The sequence below is a fragment of the Culex pipiens genome, chromosome 1 (assembly GCF_016801865.2).
Source record: "Culex pipiens pallens isolate TS chromosome 1, TS_CPP_V2, whole genome shotgun sequence".
Classification (NCBI taxonomy): domain Eukaryota; kingdom Metazoa; phylum Arthropoda; class Insecta; order Diptera; family Culicidae; genus Culex; species Culex pipiens.
The window spans coordinates 39,821,979-39,841,493 of NC_068937.1; the positions used below are offsets into that span (position 1 = coordinate 39,821,979).

General features: G+C 37.5%; 1 protein-coding gene across 2 annotated transcripts in view; it reads left to right on the plus strand.

Moving 5' to 3' along the window:
- LOC120419105 (netrin-B) overlaps window positions 1-19,515 on the plus strand; it is a 174,315-nt gene that overhangs the window by 137,176 nt on the left and 17,624 nt on the right. Inside the window, exons 3-4 of one of the 2 annotated variants that reach the window (XM_052711495.1) lie at window positions 10,846-10,995; window positions 11,127-11,232. In XM_052711495.1, the coding sequence (XP_052567455.1) occupies window positions 10,846-10,995; window positions 11,127-11,232 (256 nt within the window). The remainder of the gene's footprint in view (window positions 1-10,845; window positions 10,996-11,126; window positions 11,233-19,515) is intronic. The other variant, XM_052711492.1, reaches the window with a different exon arrangement.

Below are 19,515 nucleotides of genomic sequence, written 5' to 3' on the forward strand. Positions count from 1 at the left end.
ATAATTTGTGATAAACTTTTTGCGATTCTGTAATACGAAATGTTATCAAAATTTAAAATATTTTCAAACGGGCCCAAACAAGCCAAAGATGACGCAGGAAAAAATGCATTCAATTTTTTTCAGGAAAATGCATTAAATTTTGACATAGGACTATGTCTTTACTTACTATATTGGGGGGCCAGTTCAGAAATTCGATCCAAAGCGTCACTTTTAAGCGTTAAAAAAGGGGACATTTTGAACGCTTATATCTTTTTTCCCTGTGAATCAATCCAGATGGTTGGACCACCAATCGAAAGAGGAAGACTTCAGCTATTGTTTAACTACATAGATAGTCTGACTAAACATAGTTAAAGCACTTAAAACATGCAATCAAAATGAGTAATTTTTCAGTACAAATCGGACAGATGACCAATCAGAGCGAGCGTATGCATTCGAGACCGCGCCTCTTTTGTGCCGTTCTCCGGCTGTGCCGCTATTTAAGCAGAAAATTTCGCAAAAGCAAGTCACTTTGGAACGAGCACTCGAACTGTGCACGTCGGGCCGGCGCGGAGCAGCAGCAGCAGCGGCCAATAGAAGAAGAGGACCAGCAACCAGAAGGAAGAACCACCGGCAGCAGAAGGAGGAAATTCGAGCGAAGCGGACGGCGTGGAAGTCGCTATGATGCGGCGGTTCTCATGAAAAATGGCCAATTCGACAGTTGTGGCCAAAACCAGAAGTGGCCGGTGCCCTCAAAGAAGGTTCCCCCGGGGCCTGGGGGGACATTTACAGAAACATACGAGTTGTGGCAATATGGGTATCAAAATTCATGGTTTTTTATACTGAACATAATAATGGCCATTTCGACAGTAGTGGCCACAACCTGGAGTGGCCGGTGCCCTCAAAGAAGGTTCCTCCGGGGCCTGGGGGGACATTTACAGAAACATACGAGTTGTGGCAATATGGGTATCAAAATTCATGGTTTTTGATACTGAACATAATAATGGCCATTTTGACAGTAGTGGCCACAACCTGGAGTGGCCGGTGTCCTCAAAGAAGGTTCCCCCGGGGCCTGGGGGGACATTTACAGAAACATACGAGTTGTGGCAATATGGGTATCAAAATTCATGGTTTTTGATACTGAACATAATAATGGCCATTTCGACAGTAGTGGCCACAACCTGGAGTGGCCGGTGCCCTCAAAGAAGGTTCCTCCGGGGCCTGGGGGGACATTTACAGAAACATACGAGTTGTGGCAATATGGGTATCAAAATTCATGGTTTTTGATACTGAACATAATAATGGCCATTTCGACAGTAGTCGCCACTACCTGGAGTGGCCGGTGCCCTCAAAGAAGGTTCCCTCGGGGCGTGGGGGGACATTTACAGAAACATACGAGTTGTGGCAATATGGGTATCAAAATTCATGGTTTTTGATACTGAACATAATAATGGCCATTTCGACAGTAGTCGCCACTACCTGGAGTGGCCGGTGCCCTCAAAGAAGGTTCCCTCGGGGCGTGGGGGGACATTTACAGAAACATACGAGTTGTGGCAATATGGGTATCAAAATTCATGGTTTTTGATACTGAACATAATAATGGCCATTTTGACAGTAGTGGCCACAACCTGGAGTGGCCGGTGTCCTCAAAGAAGGTTCCCCCGGGGCCTGGGGGGACATTTACAGAAACATACGAGTTGTGGCAATATGGGTATCAAAATTCATTATTTTTGATACTGAACATAATAATGGCCATTTCGACTGTAGTGGCCGGTGCCCTCAAAGAAGGTTCCTTCGGGGCCTGGGGGGACATTTACAGAAACATACGAGTTGTGGCAATATGGGTATCAAAATTCATGGTTTTTTATACTGAACATAATGGCCATTTCGACAGTAGTGGCCACAACCTGGAGTGGCCGGTGCCCTCAAAGAAGGTTCCCCCGGGGCCTGGGGGGACATTTACAGAAACATACGAGTTGTGGCAATATGGGTATCAAAATTCATGGTTTTTTATACTGAACATAATAATGGCCATTTCGACAGTAGTGGCCACAACCTGGAGTGGCCGGTGCCCTTAAAGCAGGTTCCCCCGGGGCCCGGAGGACTTTTTACAGAACCATACGAGTTGTGGCATATTGGTATCAAAATTCATGGTTTTTGATATTGTACATGAAAATTGACATTCCGACAGTAGTGGCCACAACCTTGAGTGACCGGTGATCTCAAAGCAGGTTTCCCCGGGGCCCGGAGGGTCTTTAACAGAACCATACGAGTTGTGGCAATATGGATATCAAAATTCATGGTTTTTGATACTGAACATGAAAATTGACATTTCGACCGTAGTGGCCACATCCTGGAGTTGCCGGTGCCCTCATAGAAGGTTCACCTTGGGAGAACATTTATGACAATTTTGCCGACAAATCTATGAAACAAAATAAAATATTTCAGATTTCACTAGCAATCCAAAAACACATTCAAATTGTTTGGTCCTATGTCTTTCGGTTATGTCTCTGACATACCATCTTGAACTTTTTTTACCTCTATTTCCATTAAAGTTTTGATGTTAGTGAAAAAAAAATACCCTCTAATTTTTCTGGTCGATTTTGAACAAGGGGCATAAACTTTAAAAAAATATTTGCAACGGCATTTTAAAAATAAAGTACCGTAATCTGGGGTGCATCGGGACTACAGTCTGAATAGGGACAGCAGTTTTTAGAGCACTTAAAGCTTTTAAATTTGGAAATGGATGTACACATTTTGTTGGCCTGAGTCTGTTCTAACCGAAACCAACCAGAAAAATCAATATTTAGTGCTCCAACATTATTAAAACTGCTGTCCCGATTCGCCCCATGTGTCCCGATTGACCCCAGTTTACGGTAATAGTGAGTAAATAAATTAGGCTGGTACAAGAGCAATTCTCTGAGATTTCGGTCATTCGATTTTTTTTGTATTTTTTAATCCGGCTAAAACTTTTTTGGTGCTTTTGGTATGCCCAAAGAAGCCATTTTGCATCATTAGATTGTCCATATAATTTTCCATACAAATTTGATAATTGTTCATACAAAAATGATATATGAAAATTTAAAAAAATCTGTATCTTTTGAAGAAATTTTATGATCGATTTGGTGTATTTGGCAAAGTTGTAGGTATGAATAAGGACTACACTGAAACTAAAACTTGACCAGCAAAAAAAAATAATTTTTATATTTTCTAATATGTTTTAGGGGACATCAAATGCCAACTTTTCAAAAAAAAATTCAGAACGGACAAAAAATCTTTGACTGATTGATGTTTTTAATCAATACTGATTTTTGCAAAAAAAAATCGAAATATTGGTCGCAAAAATTTCAATACAACGCCCTTTTAAAATCTTAGTCTTGATTTAAAATTTTTGTAAATATTGTTATCGAAAAGATCGGAAAATTTCACAAATGTTTCATTTTTTAACATTGTAAATCGGACCATTAGTTGCTGAGATATCGACATTAGAAAATGGTGGGTTGTTTTGGGTGATACTTAGAAAACATCAATTATCCTGTTTTTAAACCTTTGCATGGCAATATCTCAGCAACTAAGGGTCGTATCAACAAGGTTAAAAAAGGCAAAATATATCAGCTTTCCAAAAATATGTTTTTTAAAGGTGGCAAACGTATGCTCTAAATTTAAAAATTGGATAACTGCGACTGTTTTCAAAAAAGTTTCCTAAAACTGGCTTCAACTTGAAAACGGTACACTTTATCAAAATTTAACTGAAGTATTTTTTGATTTTACATCGAAAAATGAAGTTGAAAAGTTTTTGAGACAAATATTTCGATTTTTAGAAAAAAAATAGTATTGATTAAAAAAACCATAACTCGGTCGAAGATTTTTTGCACAGCATGGAAATTTCTTAAAATTTGGCACTTGATGCCCCTTAAAACACAAAAAATAGTGCTTGCAAATCGAGCTTTAGTGGCAAAAAGTAACCACTAAAAAATCACCAATTTTTTTACCGTGTATCATTTTTTTCAGTGTAGTCCTTATCCATACCTATAGCTTTGCCGAAGACATTATATTTATTATATTTAGATTTTTCAAAATATTCGCACCAAGCTCATCTTTTTCTACCTCAAACTCTCCGTGTTAACACTTATCTGCTTCAGCTCGCCGCAATGGTGGCCACGTGGTGGTTCGAAAATTGGTCCTCACGAGCCATCGTGTTTTTTTTTCTTTTTCAAAGCTCCGAGATGGGTTAGCAGGTTCTTTTGATTTTTTTCCCCCTGTACTGTTGGCCAATCGAGCAGCGGAAAAAATAACACTCACATGGAAAACCCAGCACCGATACGATACGACGGCGTGCCACACTTTTGGCCAATATGGGCGCACTGGGAATTTAGATTGCAGTGCTGCCAGACTCTGACCAAATACAAACGACCGACAGATGATGGGAAGCAATTGTCTGGTCGTGGCTAATGTTCGTTTTTTTGTGTGTCCTTTTTTTGGTTTTTGGCTGATGGGGAAAATGTCCTGTTTCAGCAAATGGATGGCTGGAAAGTTCTGGTTCTGGTGGTGTTACGCCCCGAGGGAAACATGGCTGAGGTCAGGTTAAACTAAAGGATTTTAGTTGGTTGAAATGGGAGGACAGTTGTTTTCGATGAAGTTGTTAGGGATATTTTAATTCTAGGGTTAGATTACAACGGAAAGGTATTGGTTTTATTGTTGGCATGCAATAAAATTGAACGGTTTCTACGATACTTTCGTAATAAAAATTGACAGGTTATTTAGATAGTGAATGAAGTCGAATTATCGATGTACGTGCTCCCCGTAGGAAATTCCCATAAATTTCGATAATCGATCCTTCACAAAAACAAAACAAAACTGGCTTGATGCAATATCATAAAGAACATAAAGAAAGTGTTATGTATGGCTTGTTTTCAAACCTCCAAAATATACAGCCATTATCTCAAATCATCCCCACCGGCCATCGTATCTGTCCGCGTTTTCTTCGACATGCCAGGACCGCCCACCACAATCGGCTCCTTCTTGGCATACGTCTCATAGCCAACAAGTCACTCAGTCACTCGAGATTGGCCACCGGCCATCGTCCGCCCAAGAGTGTTATGATAAATCACTAAAAATATTACAACCTCCGCTCGCCATATAAATTAATCATAACACGTCGTTTACTATCAAATTACCATTAAATCATTTTTCTTTTCCCAACCAAACTCCTCCGGATAGCCCGGACTGGTCATCCGTCAGAACTATACCGGGTCCGAAACTAACCCAACTTCGACGAACGCGAAATTCTGGAGTAGGTATCAACCGCGCGAACCCATAAATCATCGCTCGTTTTGCCAGCCAGCCTCCGGTCTTTGTGTCCAGGGCGCTGGGAGAGATGCTGATGAGCCGTGAGAGACAACAGCGAACCATTGAGTAACAGACAAAATACAATGTAAACTTTGTTTAAACTTTTTTGAAAAAAGAAGCATTTTTGTTTGATTCCATACAAATCTTCAAATAGTTATCCAATTCCATCAAACTATAAAACCAATCGTTTTGAAAACGTGTTTTCTGATAGATTTGGTGTCTTCGTCAAAATTGTAGGTATTGATGAGAAGAATTAGAGGAAATATAGGCACACTAACATTTTTCTATTTCAATTTCACGTTAAACATAGAATTGAGCAAAATAAAATTTTGAAAGATTTCGTTTTAGATATGGTTTTGATTATGGTGGCCAAAGATGCCATATTTTTTGCTATAACAAATGCTTGTTAATATTTATTTGGCAGTGCTGCCAACTTAAAAAAAGATATTTGAAAATTAAATGTTAAAAATAAGTGTTTTAAGCCCTTTCAAAACGTTAGATTTTTTATTGAAAAGAGCAGAAAGTATTTTTTTTTTATTTTTCGAATTAATTAATTTTAATTTTAATTGATCATTTTCGTTAGGCGTGTACAAAATGACAGGTGCACGCTCACATCTAGTGTTCTGTGACAGTCCGTGGTGGGAGTTGCAGGGAATGGAGATGTTGCCCGCCGTCTGGATGTCACACGGGGCTCTGACGACGAGACAGCCGTGAGACGGAACAGTAATGTGATGGATGAAGCTTCGAGACAAATGGATTTTGCATTCACCACCGGGGAGAGAGGCTGGACGGATTAAGTGACCCGTTTGGGTCCATAACGATCGGTGACGGCTGTGATGTGTCATTTTGCATTTGAGGAGTTTGGATTAGGATTGACGGATAAATTTTACTTAGGTACTGGAAGACAAATATTCTGTTTTTTTTTTGTGATTTTGAAATCCAGAATAAGTGCTTTTATAGTTTACACGCAGCTGAATTACCACTTTTTTTAATGTGTAGATATTGTACGATCAGTTCTTTACTGGACTCGCTCGTTGGAAACGACCGTCGAAATAGGCGGCGGGTTAGATGCGGGCACGAAAATGTCAAAACCTCTCCCCTCACTTCGTCTTACCCTCCAGCTGCAGCTTTGTTGACAAACAAACGGAGCACGTGGTTGCATGATGGCGGCATCGAGCCAGTATTAGGGGTGATCATGTGGTTAAAAATGACCGAATAAAAAATTTGCGAGCATGTTCAAACAATCATCCCTGATGTCGGAGAAGTGATAAAAACCAAAATTTTAATATATATTTTTTCTATGAATTGAACATTTTCACACCAATTGGGAACTATCCACGACTGTTTTCAATGACCGTGAGAAGATGTCAGAAAATCCAGCTACCAGCTAAATCCACAATGTTGACCTATATAGCAAGTTTTACAAGCTTCCTGTCAAACAATCAATTTGTCAAATTGGCAAGCTTTCAAACAGAGCGCAAGCAAAGTCGATGCTATAAACAGCTTATGCCAGATTGTAAACAAATAGTGCTGATGATTGTGGTTGGTCACTTTTTCTTTTGACACTTTTTTAGTTTGTACACCGTTGGTCGGTCAAAGTCAAACTAAAAAGTGACGAACTGTCACTTTTTACACGGCGCTCACGCGCACTATCACAACAAACGTTTGATAGTGTGTGTAAACTCCGTGTAAAAGGGGTGTCAAACTAAAAAGTGACCCCGTTCGTTTGACAACAGTTGGTGTCAAACCATCGGGGTTTGAGTGTATTGTCATTTTTGACAGGAGTGGTGGAGTAGCGATCCACGCCACCACTCCTGTCAAAATAGTTTAGTATTATGATTGGAATACTAGATGATTAGAGGATTATTTCATGTTAAACCAAATGCACCTTTTTGTTTTTTTGTCAAAACAATGTAAATAATCTCAACGAAAATCGAGTGATAGAAAAAACTATCATTTGATGATTCCTGCACCAAAATATCAGAGGGTATAGTGACCGACACTATTGCTTGTAAGTTTTTTTTTCTTTTATCTTGTGATTGTCAGCAAGAGCTTTCTCTTTCTATCACCCCTTCTCTTTTTCTCGTTCACGCACACTCGAATACGATTACGAATACAGAATTTTAAAACTTTTTTATGACTTTGCTAAATTGCAAGTAACAAGTTTTTTTCCAAATCCTAATTAAATTTACAGCTTTTGAGGTTTTTTATGTCAAAATATGCATTCAGAAGTCGAACTTAAAACTCAACCAACTGTAAACTTGAAATTTTTAAAGCTTTCGAACAAGATTCATTTTTTCTAACTTAAAAAATATCGATTCTTCAAGCTTCAATACCTTCCTTCAAGTGTTGTACCATTCCAATTTCTCAGCCATTAGCCCTAATCGGTCGATCCCACTCCGGCCATCATCGGCAGAAGGTCCGCCGGCTATTCCTCTCTTTCAAATTCACTTATAAATATTTAATTAACACATCAGCAAAAATGCCCAAAAACGGGAAGCAAAGAAGATTATCTCTCCCTTTCTCGACTCGACCCCTCTGAGTTCCTCGTTACCGCTGCAAGTACGAAGTTCCGTTCGGTACACTAGACAAGTATTGGAGAAGTACAAAGTTTGTTTTTTTTTCAAAACTTTGTTGCTACAGTCACACGCTGTTAGTTTGACAACTTGCTGATTTGACATGTCGATAAAAGTGACAGTGTCAAACCAACGACGTTCCACCGTAGTCTAAGCTAGTTAGGCGGAAAGAAGTGTACCAAACTTCCGAAACGGTCGCTTTCATTCCGTTTAAATAGTAGCAAAAGACCGGCACCGATGACAATGCCCGATCCAGGGTGTCGGGATCAAATTGAATTAAATTTAATCCGTTTAATTGGCTGCATGCATTACGAATTTGGATCATTAGAAGCGAAGGGGCCGCTGCTGGCTACGCCTCTTCAAGGTGCTTAAGAGCGCAGCACAAAAGAAATGAATGGAAAAAGGGTAAAGTGAGAAAAGAAAAAAAGAATGAGAAGGGATGCCGAAAAGAATAATCTCTCAACAAGAGAAGAGGAGGTGATGAAGGCGTGGGAGAGCGAGAGAAGGAGACGGAACGATGATTGGAATTAATCACTGCAGTTCGTTTTTTTGTCTGCTGGGGAGACCCTTGGTTCATCAATTGATTTCGTCGACATCAGCTGATGTCTGAACCATCAGTTTGTCGACATCAACTGATGTCAAAAATCTCCTTTCGTCGACATCAATTGGAATCTGAATCATCAGTTTGTTGTCATCAGCTGAAGTCAAAAATCTTATTTCGTCGACATCAATTGAAATCTAATCAGTTGATGTCTGAATCCTCTGTTTGATGACATCAGCTGATATCTGAAGTCTTATTTTGCCGACATCAGTTGATAGCCGAATCCTCAGTTTGTCGCCATCGGCTGATTTCAGTGATCTCATTTAAGACATCAGCAGAAGTTTGTGTTTTTCTTTTGTACTTACAAAGGACACGTTCTAACTTGGTCGATATCAACTGATGTCAGCGACATCACGTGATGTCAGTCTTTCTTTTCAGAAAACTTTTAGTGCGGCAAGGGTTAAACCGCGGTTCAGCTCCGCCGCCTTAACTACACCCCCTCGTTTGACAGTAAGCGTGACATGATATCGGATGTGATGAATTTAATCGGTTTTCGTCGTTGTTTTTGTTTACCGGGCGGCGATGTTTTTGTTGTGTGCCATTCCGGGCTAAATTTCCGACGAACGATGACAGCCAGACAGATGTGCTGGCTGGGTTTGGTTTTGGCTGCCTCAGTGGCTTGAACAAGCAATTAAATTAGAAACCGGTGCGATGGAATTAATTATAATTATCCGCTCAGATTGGTGGGATAATGTGGCGATTTGGAATATTTAAAGCCGTGCGCTGTTGACGTTTGATTTAAAGACGGGCTGGCAACTCTGCTCAAATGTGTAAAGGGATATGAAATTTGACAGCGAACTCTTTTTTTGCAGCTTAACACTATTTTGAAACAAAACCATAAAAAAAATCAAGAAAACTGGCAACACTGAACATGTGCGTGTGTGTGTGCAACCAACCAAACGGGACCACGCGGTCACTTCTTACAAATTGAGTTGTTTCCATGTATTTTAGATTTTACATTCCATGCATGCAAATAACTCGCATAGGCATTTGGCAAGTGTTAGCTCTGCCGAGCTTCTGTGACCCATTTCTACGCAGGCTAGCCGTGCGCGAGGTACCTCAGCATGAATCGACAAGCCCCGCTCTAAAGAACGTTTGCGTCAATCGGATTCAAACGTTATTTAGAACTTCCGAGTCCTTGTCAAATGGACAAAGACCCAGCACGTATATAGTTTGTAGTAATAGTATTCCTAATTCTACCAATCCAAAGGACGGGGGATCGAACCCCGACTTTGATTTTTTGTTCATGTTTAGTGTTTCAAAAATTCATATTTCCTGAACTTTCTCATTTGGAGAAGATGGGAATCAAACTCAGGATCATTCGCTTACAAAGCGAACACCGTAACCAGTCAGCTACGGCTGCTCCATATTTCCAATTGGAAGTTTCTCACCCGAAAAGCAGAATCATCCGTCAAACCGGCACCGATTACAGTCGCATTGGACTTGACCAAAAAGATAAGGACGTTGTAGCTTGAAAATGTCAACCGCAATTGATGGCTCCCGTCGGATGTTACAGGTCATCATAAAATCTTCAAGAACATCGCAGGAACCCATCACAACCGTACCAAGCTCTAGCACTATCGTTCATTCAAAGAACACAACAACACGAACATTTTTTCAAAATTTTCGAACCGCGTATTCTCGGACACCGGAGTTGAATTTGCTCCCTCTTGTAAAATTCAATAACACACCAAAAGCACACCTTACAGCAGCTACATGCAAAAATAGTCATGTCCACGGAACTTTGGCAATAAGAAACCGGATTTCCAACCGGAACAGTCCGTAAAACGGCAAGACACCGTCAGCACTACAACAAATCACTCACAAAACGTAAAGACCGACCAAACTAATGCACTATAATTAACTAAAATTCCATTAGAAACAATATTTTTCAAATTCTTAAAGAATAAGCGAAAAAACGCGGAGCAAAAACATAAAACGTCACCGAAAACTGGCAACACTGAACATTTCTCTTTAAAAAATATGACTTTTGTGGATTATGAATACACTCAATCCCCGGTGGTTGGTCACTTTTTCGTTTGACACTTTTTTAGTTTGCACCCCGTTGGTTGGTCAAAGTCAAACTAAAAAGTGACAAACTGTCACTTTTTACACGGCGCTCACGCACACTATCAAAACAAAAGTTTGATGGTGTGCGTGAACTCCGTGTAAAAGGGGTGTCAATCTAAAAAGTGACTCCATTCGTTTGACAACAGCTGGTGTCAAACCATAGGGGTTTGAGTGTAAACTATTTTCTGTTGAACTCAAACTGAAAAACCAATTTAAAAAATAAAAAATTTCTTACAGATTATAATTTTCTTAACAACTTCTTCTAATTCACAGCATGCGACTGTCATCCGATCGGATCCTCGGGAAAAACGTGTAACCACACAACTGGCCAGTGTCCCTGCAAGGACGGCGTCACCGGACTGACCTGCAATCGATGTGCCCGAGGTTACCAGCAAAGTCGGTCACACATTGCCCCCTGCATAAGTGAGTATTTTGGTTGACAGTTGATCGTGGGAACATTCCTTAATTACGTAACGCACTATTTGATTTGTGTTTTAAGGGAATTTTCAAACAAATCACAGAAAAATAAAAATTTCTTCGTTTTCTTCCACCAGAAATCCCACGGGTCATCAGTATGGTCCATCCACAGAATACGGCACCGGATCCGCAGCGGCACGATCCGGACGAACCTTCCTACCGCACGGACGCCGGAAGGGGTAAGTAAGTGCCTTTTTTGACATTTATTATTTTATCCCTAACCTCAATTTCCTCTTATTCCCAAAACAAAATATTTTAAATCCCTCTTCGAACATTGTAACTTTGCGGTTTCCCATCGACTTTGTGTGAATGGGACCGAGAAAAAAAAACGCCAACAAAATAAATCAATTCATTTCAATTTGCAAATTGGCAATTTTCGGGCGAAATCAATACGGCTACCGATGAATTTCAAATAGTCTGCTGTATTTGCGATTGGAACGGGGGTCGTGCGTGAGTGGGTGCGGGTGCATGCGAGTGACGATTGATTGGAACGGATGAAATAAGAGGGGGGTAATTTTATTCATGAATTTAAACAGGAACAAGCCACACACAAATCGATGTGCAAAATCGAAAAGTTCGTGGGTGAGCTGAAAAGGCAGTAAAATTTACGATCGTAACTGTGCCTTAAAAAGTGTTAATAGAGTGAATCGATTCCTAGAGTTGATTTGATGGGATTATTCTGTGTGACTCATTCTGAAAGTCAATTGAAAAAAAAGTTAGCAAAGCACTCGAAATGTAGCGTGACATCCAAACACTGAATTATGTTTAAGCTGAAAAATGGAATTAATGTTCTTAAAAATACAGCACGTTCCATAGCAAAGTTCTACAGCAATGTGCTGAAATAAATTTAACGTTACGTGTTTAGTTTAACTCTTCCCTAGTATCACGTAGTGTTCCTCGAATACAACAAATATTCTTCAAGATGTAAGGCCTGACAAGTATTTTCAAGATTAGACTCCAAAAATAAACTTCTCAGACACATTCTGAACTTCTCCAAACACAATCATCATTAACTGCAATAAACCCCCAAAAATTCATCAAAAACAAGTAACATTCCCAAAATTCCAATGCATCCCTGCCCCCCTCAAAAGTATTACAATAAATTTCCGCACACTCATTCAAGGAAACTTTTACCCACTCTCCTTCTCGATTACTACTGAATGAAACGGATTTTCCCTTTCCGACTTTCAACCACCCTTCCCAAGTTCCCCGTTCCGGAATTTAATTGCATTTGGGTGTTGGAACCATCGGCGCTTCTGTTTTTAGTGCGCATCAGATCCGTGCCGCCACCCGTTAATAGCCCAGCATAGTTTTCCGGATCACATCGGAGCAATATCTGTTGCAGCATCAGCAGGGCAGCGTTTTTGGCTTAAGATGCTGCACAAGTTTCGCAAAATGAGATAATGTAGCGAACCGGTTTGACACTCTTAAATGGGCTAGACAACTATTTTTATCTTGTTTTGCAATAGACAGTAAACAACAATCATGGTAAAATGACATCAAGAAATGTTGTCAGCAAAAAATGTGTAAACTTACATCTTTATCCCTCCTAAATTGATTTGAAATAACATCGATACATTATTCAATCTTCAGATGTTTCATCCTTTCAAAATTAGGCTTGTTTTACTTGTTTAATTTTAAATGAATATTTATTCATCCATTCTCTAAGCTCCTCTATAGTCATTGGTTCGTCCTTACGAGTGAAAACATTCTGAAGTTAAAATCTTTAGTATGTTGTTAATTCTCCTCCAACTCACACAGCATTTGCCCCGACCCCTCTTCGATTTGCGTGAAACTTTGTCCTAAGGGGTAACTTTTGTCCCTGATCACGAATCCGAGGTCCGTTTTTTGATATCTCGTGACGAAAAAAGAGGTGTTTTTCAATAATTTGCAGCCTGAAACGGTGATGAGATAGAAATTTGGTGTCAAAGGGACTTTTATGTAAAATTAGACGCCCGATTTGATGGCGTACTCAGAATTCCGAAAAAAAACGTATTTTTCATCGAAAAAAAACACTAAAAAAGTTTTAAAAATTCTCCCATTTTCGCAAAAATTAACTTTTTCAAATTTTTTTTTTCGTAAAATCGCGATAACTCGTGATGTTTATAAGCAAACCCCTTATGTCTATATATCCAAATTTTTGTAATTGTCTGCTCTACAACTTTGTAGAACATTGTTACACTCTAAAAAATAACCCTGCAAAGTTAGAAAAAAACACGAAATTTTAAAATGAAAAATTTTGTTCTAAATGAAAAAATGACCCTTCTGGGTCAATGTAGATTCGGAAAGTACATTAAATTTCCCATAAAATGACATAATCCAAAAAAATTTACAGTCTAGTAACAGAAAATGGGAGAATTTTTAAAACTTTTTTAGTGTTTTTTTCGATGAAAAATACGTTTTTTCGGAATTCTGAGTACGCCATCAAATCGGGCGTCTAATTTCACATAAAAGTCCCTTTGACACCAAATTTCTATCTCATCACCGTTTCAGGCTGCAAATTATTGAAAAACACCTCTTTTTTCGCATGTTCAAAAATGGAAGGGGTCGTACCGCCCCTCCGTCACGAGATATCAAAAAACGGACCTCGGATTCGTGATCAGGGACAAAAGTTACCCCTAAGACCAAAGTTTCACGCAAATCGAAGAGGGGTCGGGGCAACTTTTCCCGATTTTGTGTGAGTTGGTAGAGAATTACCCAAGTATTATTTAAAATTCACACTTCACAATTTAATCATAAATTGTCGATTTTTTTGGTTTTTGAAAATTTTATTTTAAATCTTTTTAAATGAAATTTTACCAAAATTGTTGTATAGAAAAGTGAAGTTCAAAAAATAATTATTGAAATTTAACAATTTCCTCACGTAAAATTGCATAATTTTTAAACTAAGAATCACCAAATTTTTGTTGTAAAAAATTGTAAAATTTCTATCGTTTTCTACACAGTGTAAAAATTTAATTTTGGAAGAATTTTGGGTTGAAAACGATCAAAATTTTACCATTTACTCATGTAAAATTACACAAATTTTTAACAAAAAATCACAAATGTTTTGTTGTATGATAAATGATAAAATTTTCATCGTTTTCAACACCGAGAAAAAGTTTAATTTTGAAAGGTTGAAAATGTTGGGTGATTTCACCTAATAAAAAATGCGAAAAAAAATCAATTCAACTTAACTGATGAACATTTTTACAGGCCCTGATGTAAAATTACACATTTTTACAAAAAAAATCTTTCATGAAATGTAGTTAAAAAAAACTACATCAGGAACTGGTACAACTAATCATTAGATTCTGTTAAATTTATGTTTTGATATTTAAATTATTTTAAGAAAATTTACACCGAAATGAGGTAATATCCAACCATAACATTTTTAACCTTCAACCCCAATTTTTTTTCGACAGTGCATGGAATTTAACTTTTTTTCTGAATAATTCGGCATAAAATTATCTAATTTTACGTCAGGAATCTCTAGGATTTGTTTTTTAAGATATTAGGGTGGCAAGAAAAGTGAGAAATTAGGCGGAATTCAGCATCTGTTCCTGTGTGGATCAAACGGACCGCGCACTGGACTCACAATCCAGAGGTCGCCGGTTCGAATCCCGAGGCGGACGCAAAAATGCTAAGTATAAATATAGGTATTCGGTGCCCTCTCCCCGTGCCCATACCTTCACACTTAGCAGACCCGGGAGGCGGAGTCTTGTCGCAAAAAGAACGATACACGCCTGTGGATCCGTTGACGAAACCACAAGGTTTAAGAGGGCCACATTATAAGGTGTTACGTCGATTCCGTTCCGTTCCAATTTTTACCCAAATTGATTAAGGTTTAGGAGTCGCTGTTGAGAGTTGATTTTTTATGAGATTTTTGAAAAAAGTACGGAAAAGGTTATTAATTTGATTTGAAAAATAACTAAATAAAACATTTTCGGAAAAGAAATAAATCTTATTCACCCTGTGATCAATACGTCAAATGCTGTATCAAGTAGGCGAATATCTGTTTTACGCCTTATCCAACAGATTGTTATAAAATTTTTTTTAATTCATTCTAAATGGCTTTTTTCCAATCAAATCAAAAACTCCAATACTACAAATTTACGTGAAACTTTCCGAGGATTTCGAATATGACAAAATTGACACCAAAAAGTGCCGCTATGGTGGCCTACAGGGCAAAAACTAACGTTGTAAAATGTTTGTTATAGAAAAATCATAAAACTATGAGAAAAACTGCAATTGACCAAAAAGTTAATACCGTAGGCTTATAGTCCATGAAATCCCCCCTTTTGACCTATAAGAGTATGGGTGTTGGAGGCTGTTGCAAAATAATATTAAGGTTTTAAAAAAATGATTTTTTAACAGTAATTTGCAAAAGCTATGAGAAAAGTCAAACCAATCCTGGATGTCTATGGCACATTTTGAAGTGCTTCAAAAGACCTTTTGAATGCATCTAAGAGAGTTTAAATTGATGAAGTTTTACGAAAATGCGAGCAATTTTAAGATGCGTTATGTTTTTTGGACCTCAAACTTCAAGGCCCGTTTTACCCCACTTCCCTTTGTCGTAGGGGGATCATATTTGGCATGAGTTCATCTCATGTATAGAATTTAGTATTTTTTTGTCTTCATGCTTGACGGTTTCAAATAATTTTGATATTTTTAACTGACAACCCGCATAAAAAAGTACCATGTCAAAACTTTTTCTCATATGGTAATTGAACTTTAAACTATATTGTTACTACCATTTCCTAAAATGTTTGACTACTATTTTAGAAATGGTATATATATGGTTGGCATGAATTTTTACTATCTCTCAAATGGTTTAACCATCTGGCATAACGGTGGTTAGCAATGGTAACCTTAAAAAACTCAGTACTATTTTCGTCTAAAAACTGTTTGTTGTATGGTTAAGAAATGGTTTAAGTACTATTTGGCAAAAAGTAACCTTAAAACAAACAGTTCACAAATAGTTTAATATAGTTAAATTTTAATTTTGGGAATTTGTAAAAACGATTTCACAAATAGTTACCATTTCTCAAAGTGTAATTGTATGATCCAATATGGTAATCAAATGGTAATTTTTTATCCGGGAAATGATTTTTAACCATTTTGAAGATGGTAATTTTGGTGCCCAAGACACAAAATCGAACAGAAAAAAAAACTTTCTGAAGGACACCGGTTTTTGAATATTTTAAAACGATTTTCATGCCATGATTTTCATTCAAACTGAACGAATTTGAAAAAATAACCTATTTGGTCATAAAGAAAGTACAGTCCAGACTCGATTATCCGAAGGCCTCGGACAAATTTCACTTCACTGTCTTAATTTAAGTTGTCGAGCTTAAGTATGTCCCCTACATTACGCTCAACTGCTTTATATTGGTGAAGAAATATTGAAAAAATGCATTTTATTATTTAATAAGCAATCAACTATTCAAATTCGACTAAAATGGGAACTCGAATTCGATGTATAAAACAAGAAAATAAAAATAACTAAAAACAAATTTTTGTTCGTGATTCGATTACACAGTTCAACAAAAAAACAAATGTTTCTTGTCTCTGAGACGAGTATATGTGTTCCATGTAGAATTTTGCCTGCTGAATCCGAATCCGGGTCCAGAATTACTCCAAATGGTCCCAATTTTGAGATACACCCGTTTGAAATGTTAGTTTAGGCCAAAATTAGCTACTTTGTCGACTATTTTACAAAAAAACTATTAAATAAACAACTAAACCAATACATGTATCTTATAGTTCACGTTTTCCCCTTTCTGAAACACCCCTGGTTTTTAAAATTTGATTGTTTCTACGCATATTTATAGCCATTTTAAAATTATATTTTCAGTTGGTTCTCATTCAAGTTTTTCCAACTTGCATGCAAGTCAAAATGCTGGGATATCAATAATAAAAATCAAAAATGCTTTGCAGAACGTTAAATAAGTATGTCTCGGTAATCTAATTGATCATATTTCATGTAATTTTGTCTGCGGAATCCATTCCTATCATTAGATTTTTTCAAAAAGGTCAGCTTTTTAAGTAAAAATTGAATTTTCTGTAATTTTTTTAAATAAAATCTATTTTAAGCTAAATTATGACTCAGATATGACTAAATGTCGATGTCTCGTCAGTCTAATTGATCATATTTATTGTATTTTTGTCTGCTGAATCCATTCCCATCATTCGATTATTTTCAAAAAGGTCAGGTTTTTTTTTATCAAATATAGAGTTTTCGATGATTTTTTCAAAATAAAATCTATTTTATGAGCAATTCTCTTTGAAATCGGCCGATATCGACCATTTTTATTTGTTGTATTTTTTTATTTGGCTCAAACTTTGTGGGACCTTCCCTATGACCAAAGAAGCTATTTTGTGCCATTGGTTCACCCATACAAGTCTCCATACAATTTTGGCAGCTGTCCATACAAAAATGGTACGTAAAAATTTAAACAGCTGAATGAATGAATTTTCTGATCAATTTGGCGTCTTGGGCAAAGTTGTAGGTATTGTTGAGGACTATTGAGAAAAAAAGGTACACGGAAAAAAAATTGCCGAATTCTTTATAATTTTTTTTACAATTACTCAAATTCCCAAAACACGTAGTTTTTTATTTACGAGAATTTTTGATAAGTTTTAGAGGACAAAAAAACCCCATTTTTTGAGCCATAGAGAAGTATGGTCAAAAAATCTGCCGCCCTGTTATGAATTTTTGAAAAGGCAGTAATTTTTGGAAAAAATCGAAATTTCATACAAAACAAAATTTGACTTATTTTTTATGTTAAATTTAATTTGCAATCGAAAAGTACAGATTTTTGATAAACGGCTCCGTTTTCAAGATATAGCCACCCAAACATTCAATATTACGGCCTTTTAAAATGTTAGTCTTGATTTTTTTTGAAAATTTTGTTTTTGAAAAGATCGGAATTTTTTACGAATGTTTTATGTTTTAACATTGAAAATCGGACCATTAGTTGCTGAGATATCGACATTATAAAATTGTGGGGTTTTTGGGCAGCATTTTGACTTGCATGCAAGTTGGGAAAACTTGAATGAGAACCAACTGAAAATATAATTTTAAAATGGCTATAAATATGCGTAGAAACAATCAAATTTTAAAAACCAGGGGTGTTTCAGAAAGGGGAAAACGTGAACTGTAAGATACATGTATTGGTTTAGTTGTTTATTTAATAGTTCTTTTGTAAAATAGTCGACAAAGTAGCTAATTTTGGCCTAAACTAACATTTCAAACGGGTGTGTCTCAAAATTGGGACCATTTGGAGCAATTCTGGACCCGGATTCGGATTCAGCAGGCGAAATTCTACTTGAAACACATATACTCGTCTCAGAGACAAAATCTTGTTGGACTGTGTTTCGAATTCAATTTTTTCTTGCATTTACCTCAAATTTGATTTAGCCAAATTTAAATGGTTGATTGCCTACTTAATTACAAATCCCTTGACAAAATCCACATTTTTAGTATTTTATCAAAGCTATTTTGACCGCAATTTTGGAATTAAAAAATTCTAAATAACTTTCAAGTAGTTTATTGGTCATTATTTAAGCTCGGCAATCAATAATAAGACAACGATTTTTTTCGTGATTCAATTTTCGAAGTAATAAAGTTACAAGACCTTCGGATACTTGAGACCGGACTGTATTCTGTTGGCAGGTTTTGAAAATACTGATTTATTATCAAACAATTTATCATTTTATGAATTTTGCCCTCTAAACGGTACCATTTCGGTGGCATCTCGTTAACGAGGCAATATTGTAAGATGGCCAAGATCTAGGTCTTGGAGAACGGTATTACACGATGCGCGGCTTTATGAACGCGCTTCATTCGCACCAGTCAGTGTTCTTAGCTAGAGCCTGATGGAGATAGGTGTAACTTCTTCTCCACTTGCCTGCCAAACATTTTCACCGTAGTAGGGTTGGAGATGGTGGTTACTAACATTCCTTCCCGTTTTCAACGAAATCTGTATATTGACCTGGTTGGCGTCGTTAATGATCACAACTGTTTATGATATTTTTAATTTTTATGAAGGTTTATGTTTGATCACTAATTGAAAAAAAGAAAAGTGTTAGCATTCAAGTCAGAATCGAAGCACCTCACTCTAACCAAGTGGGGAAAGGGGAAGGAACTTCCCATAACTTACACACGGCGGTGTGATGACGATCAAAACGACCACGACAAAGTCGACGGGACGAGGCAAAGTCTAAGGGGCGGCAACAGGAAGAAAGATTCGGAAAGTGCATTGCACGTACACAAGAACACACACTCTGTTACACATAGTTGAGATAATGGAACAAGTTTTTCGGTCCAGACTTTTACGAGGGCATTTTTGCTGAAAGTCTGAGAAACTGCGCGCTTGAAGGAATGGGAGTTTATAATCGCTTCACGATTATCTAGATACTAATATGTTGGCGCGGTTTGGTTCGGTCTTGGTCTGCTGGTGAGAAGGTGGTGGTGGCCTATAA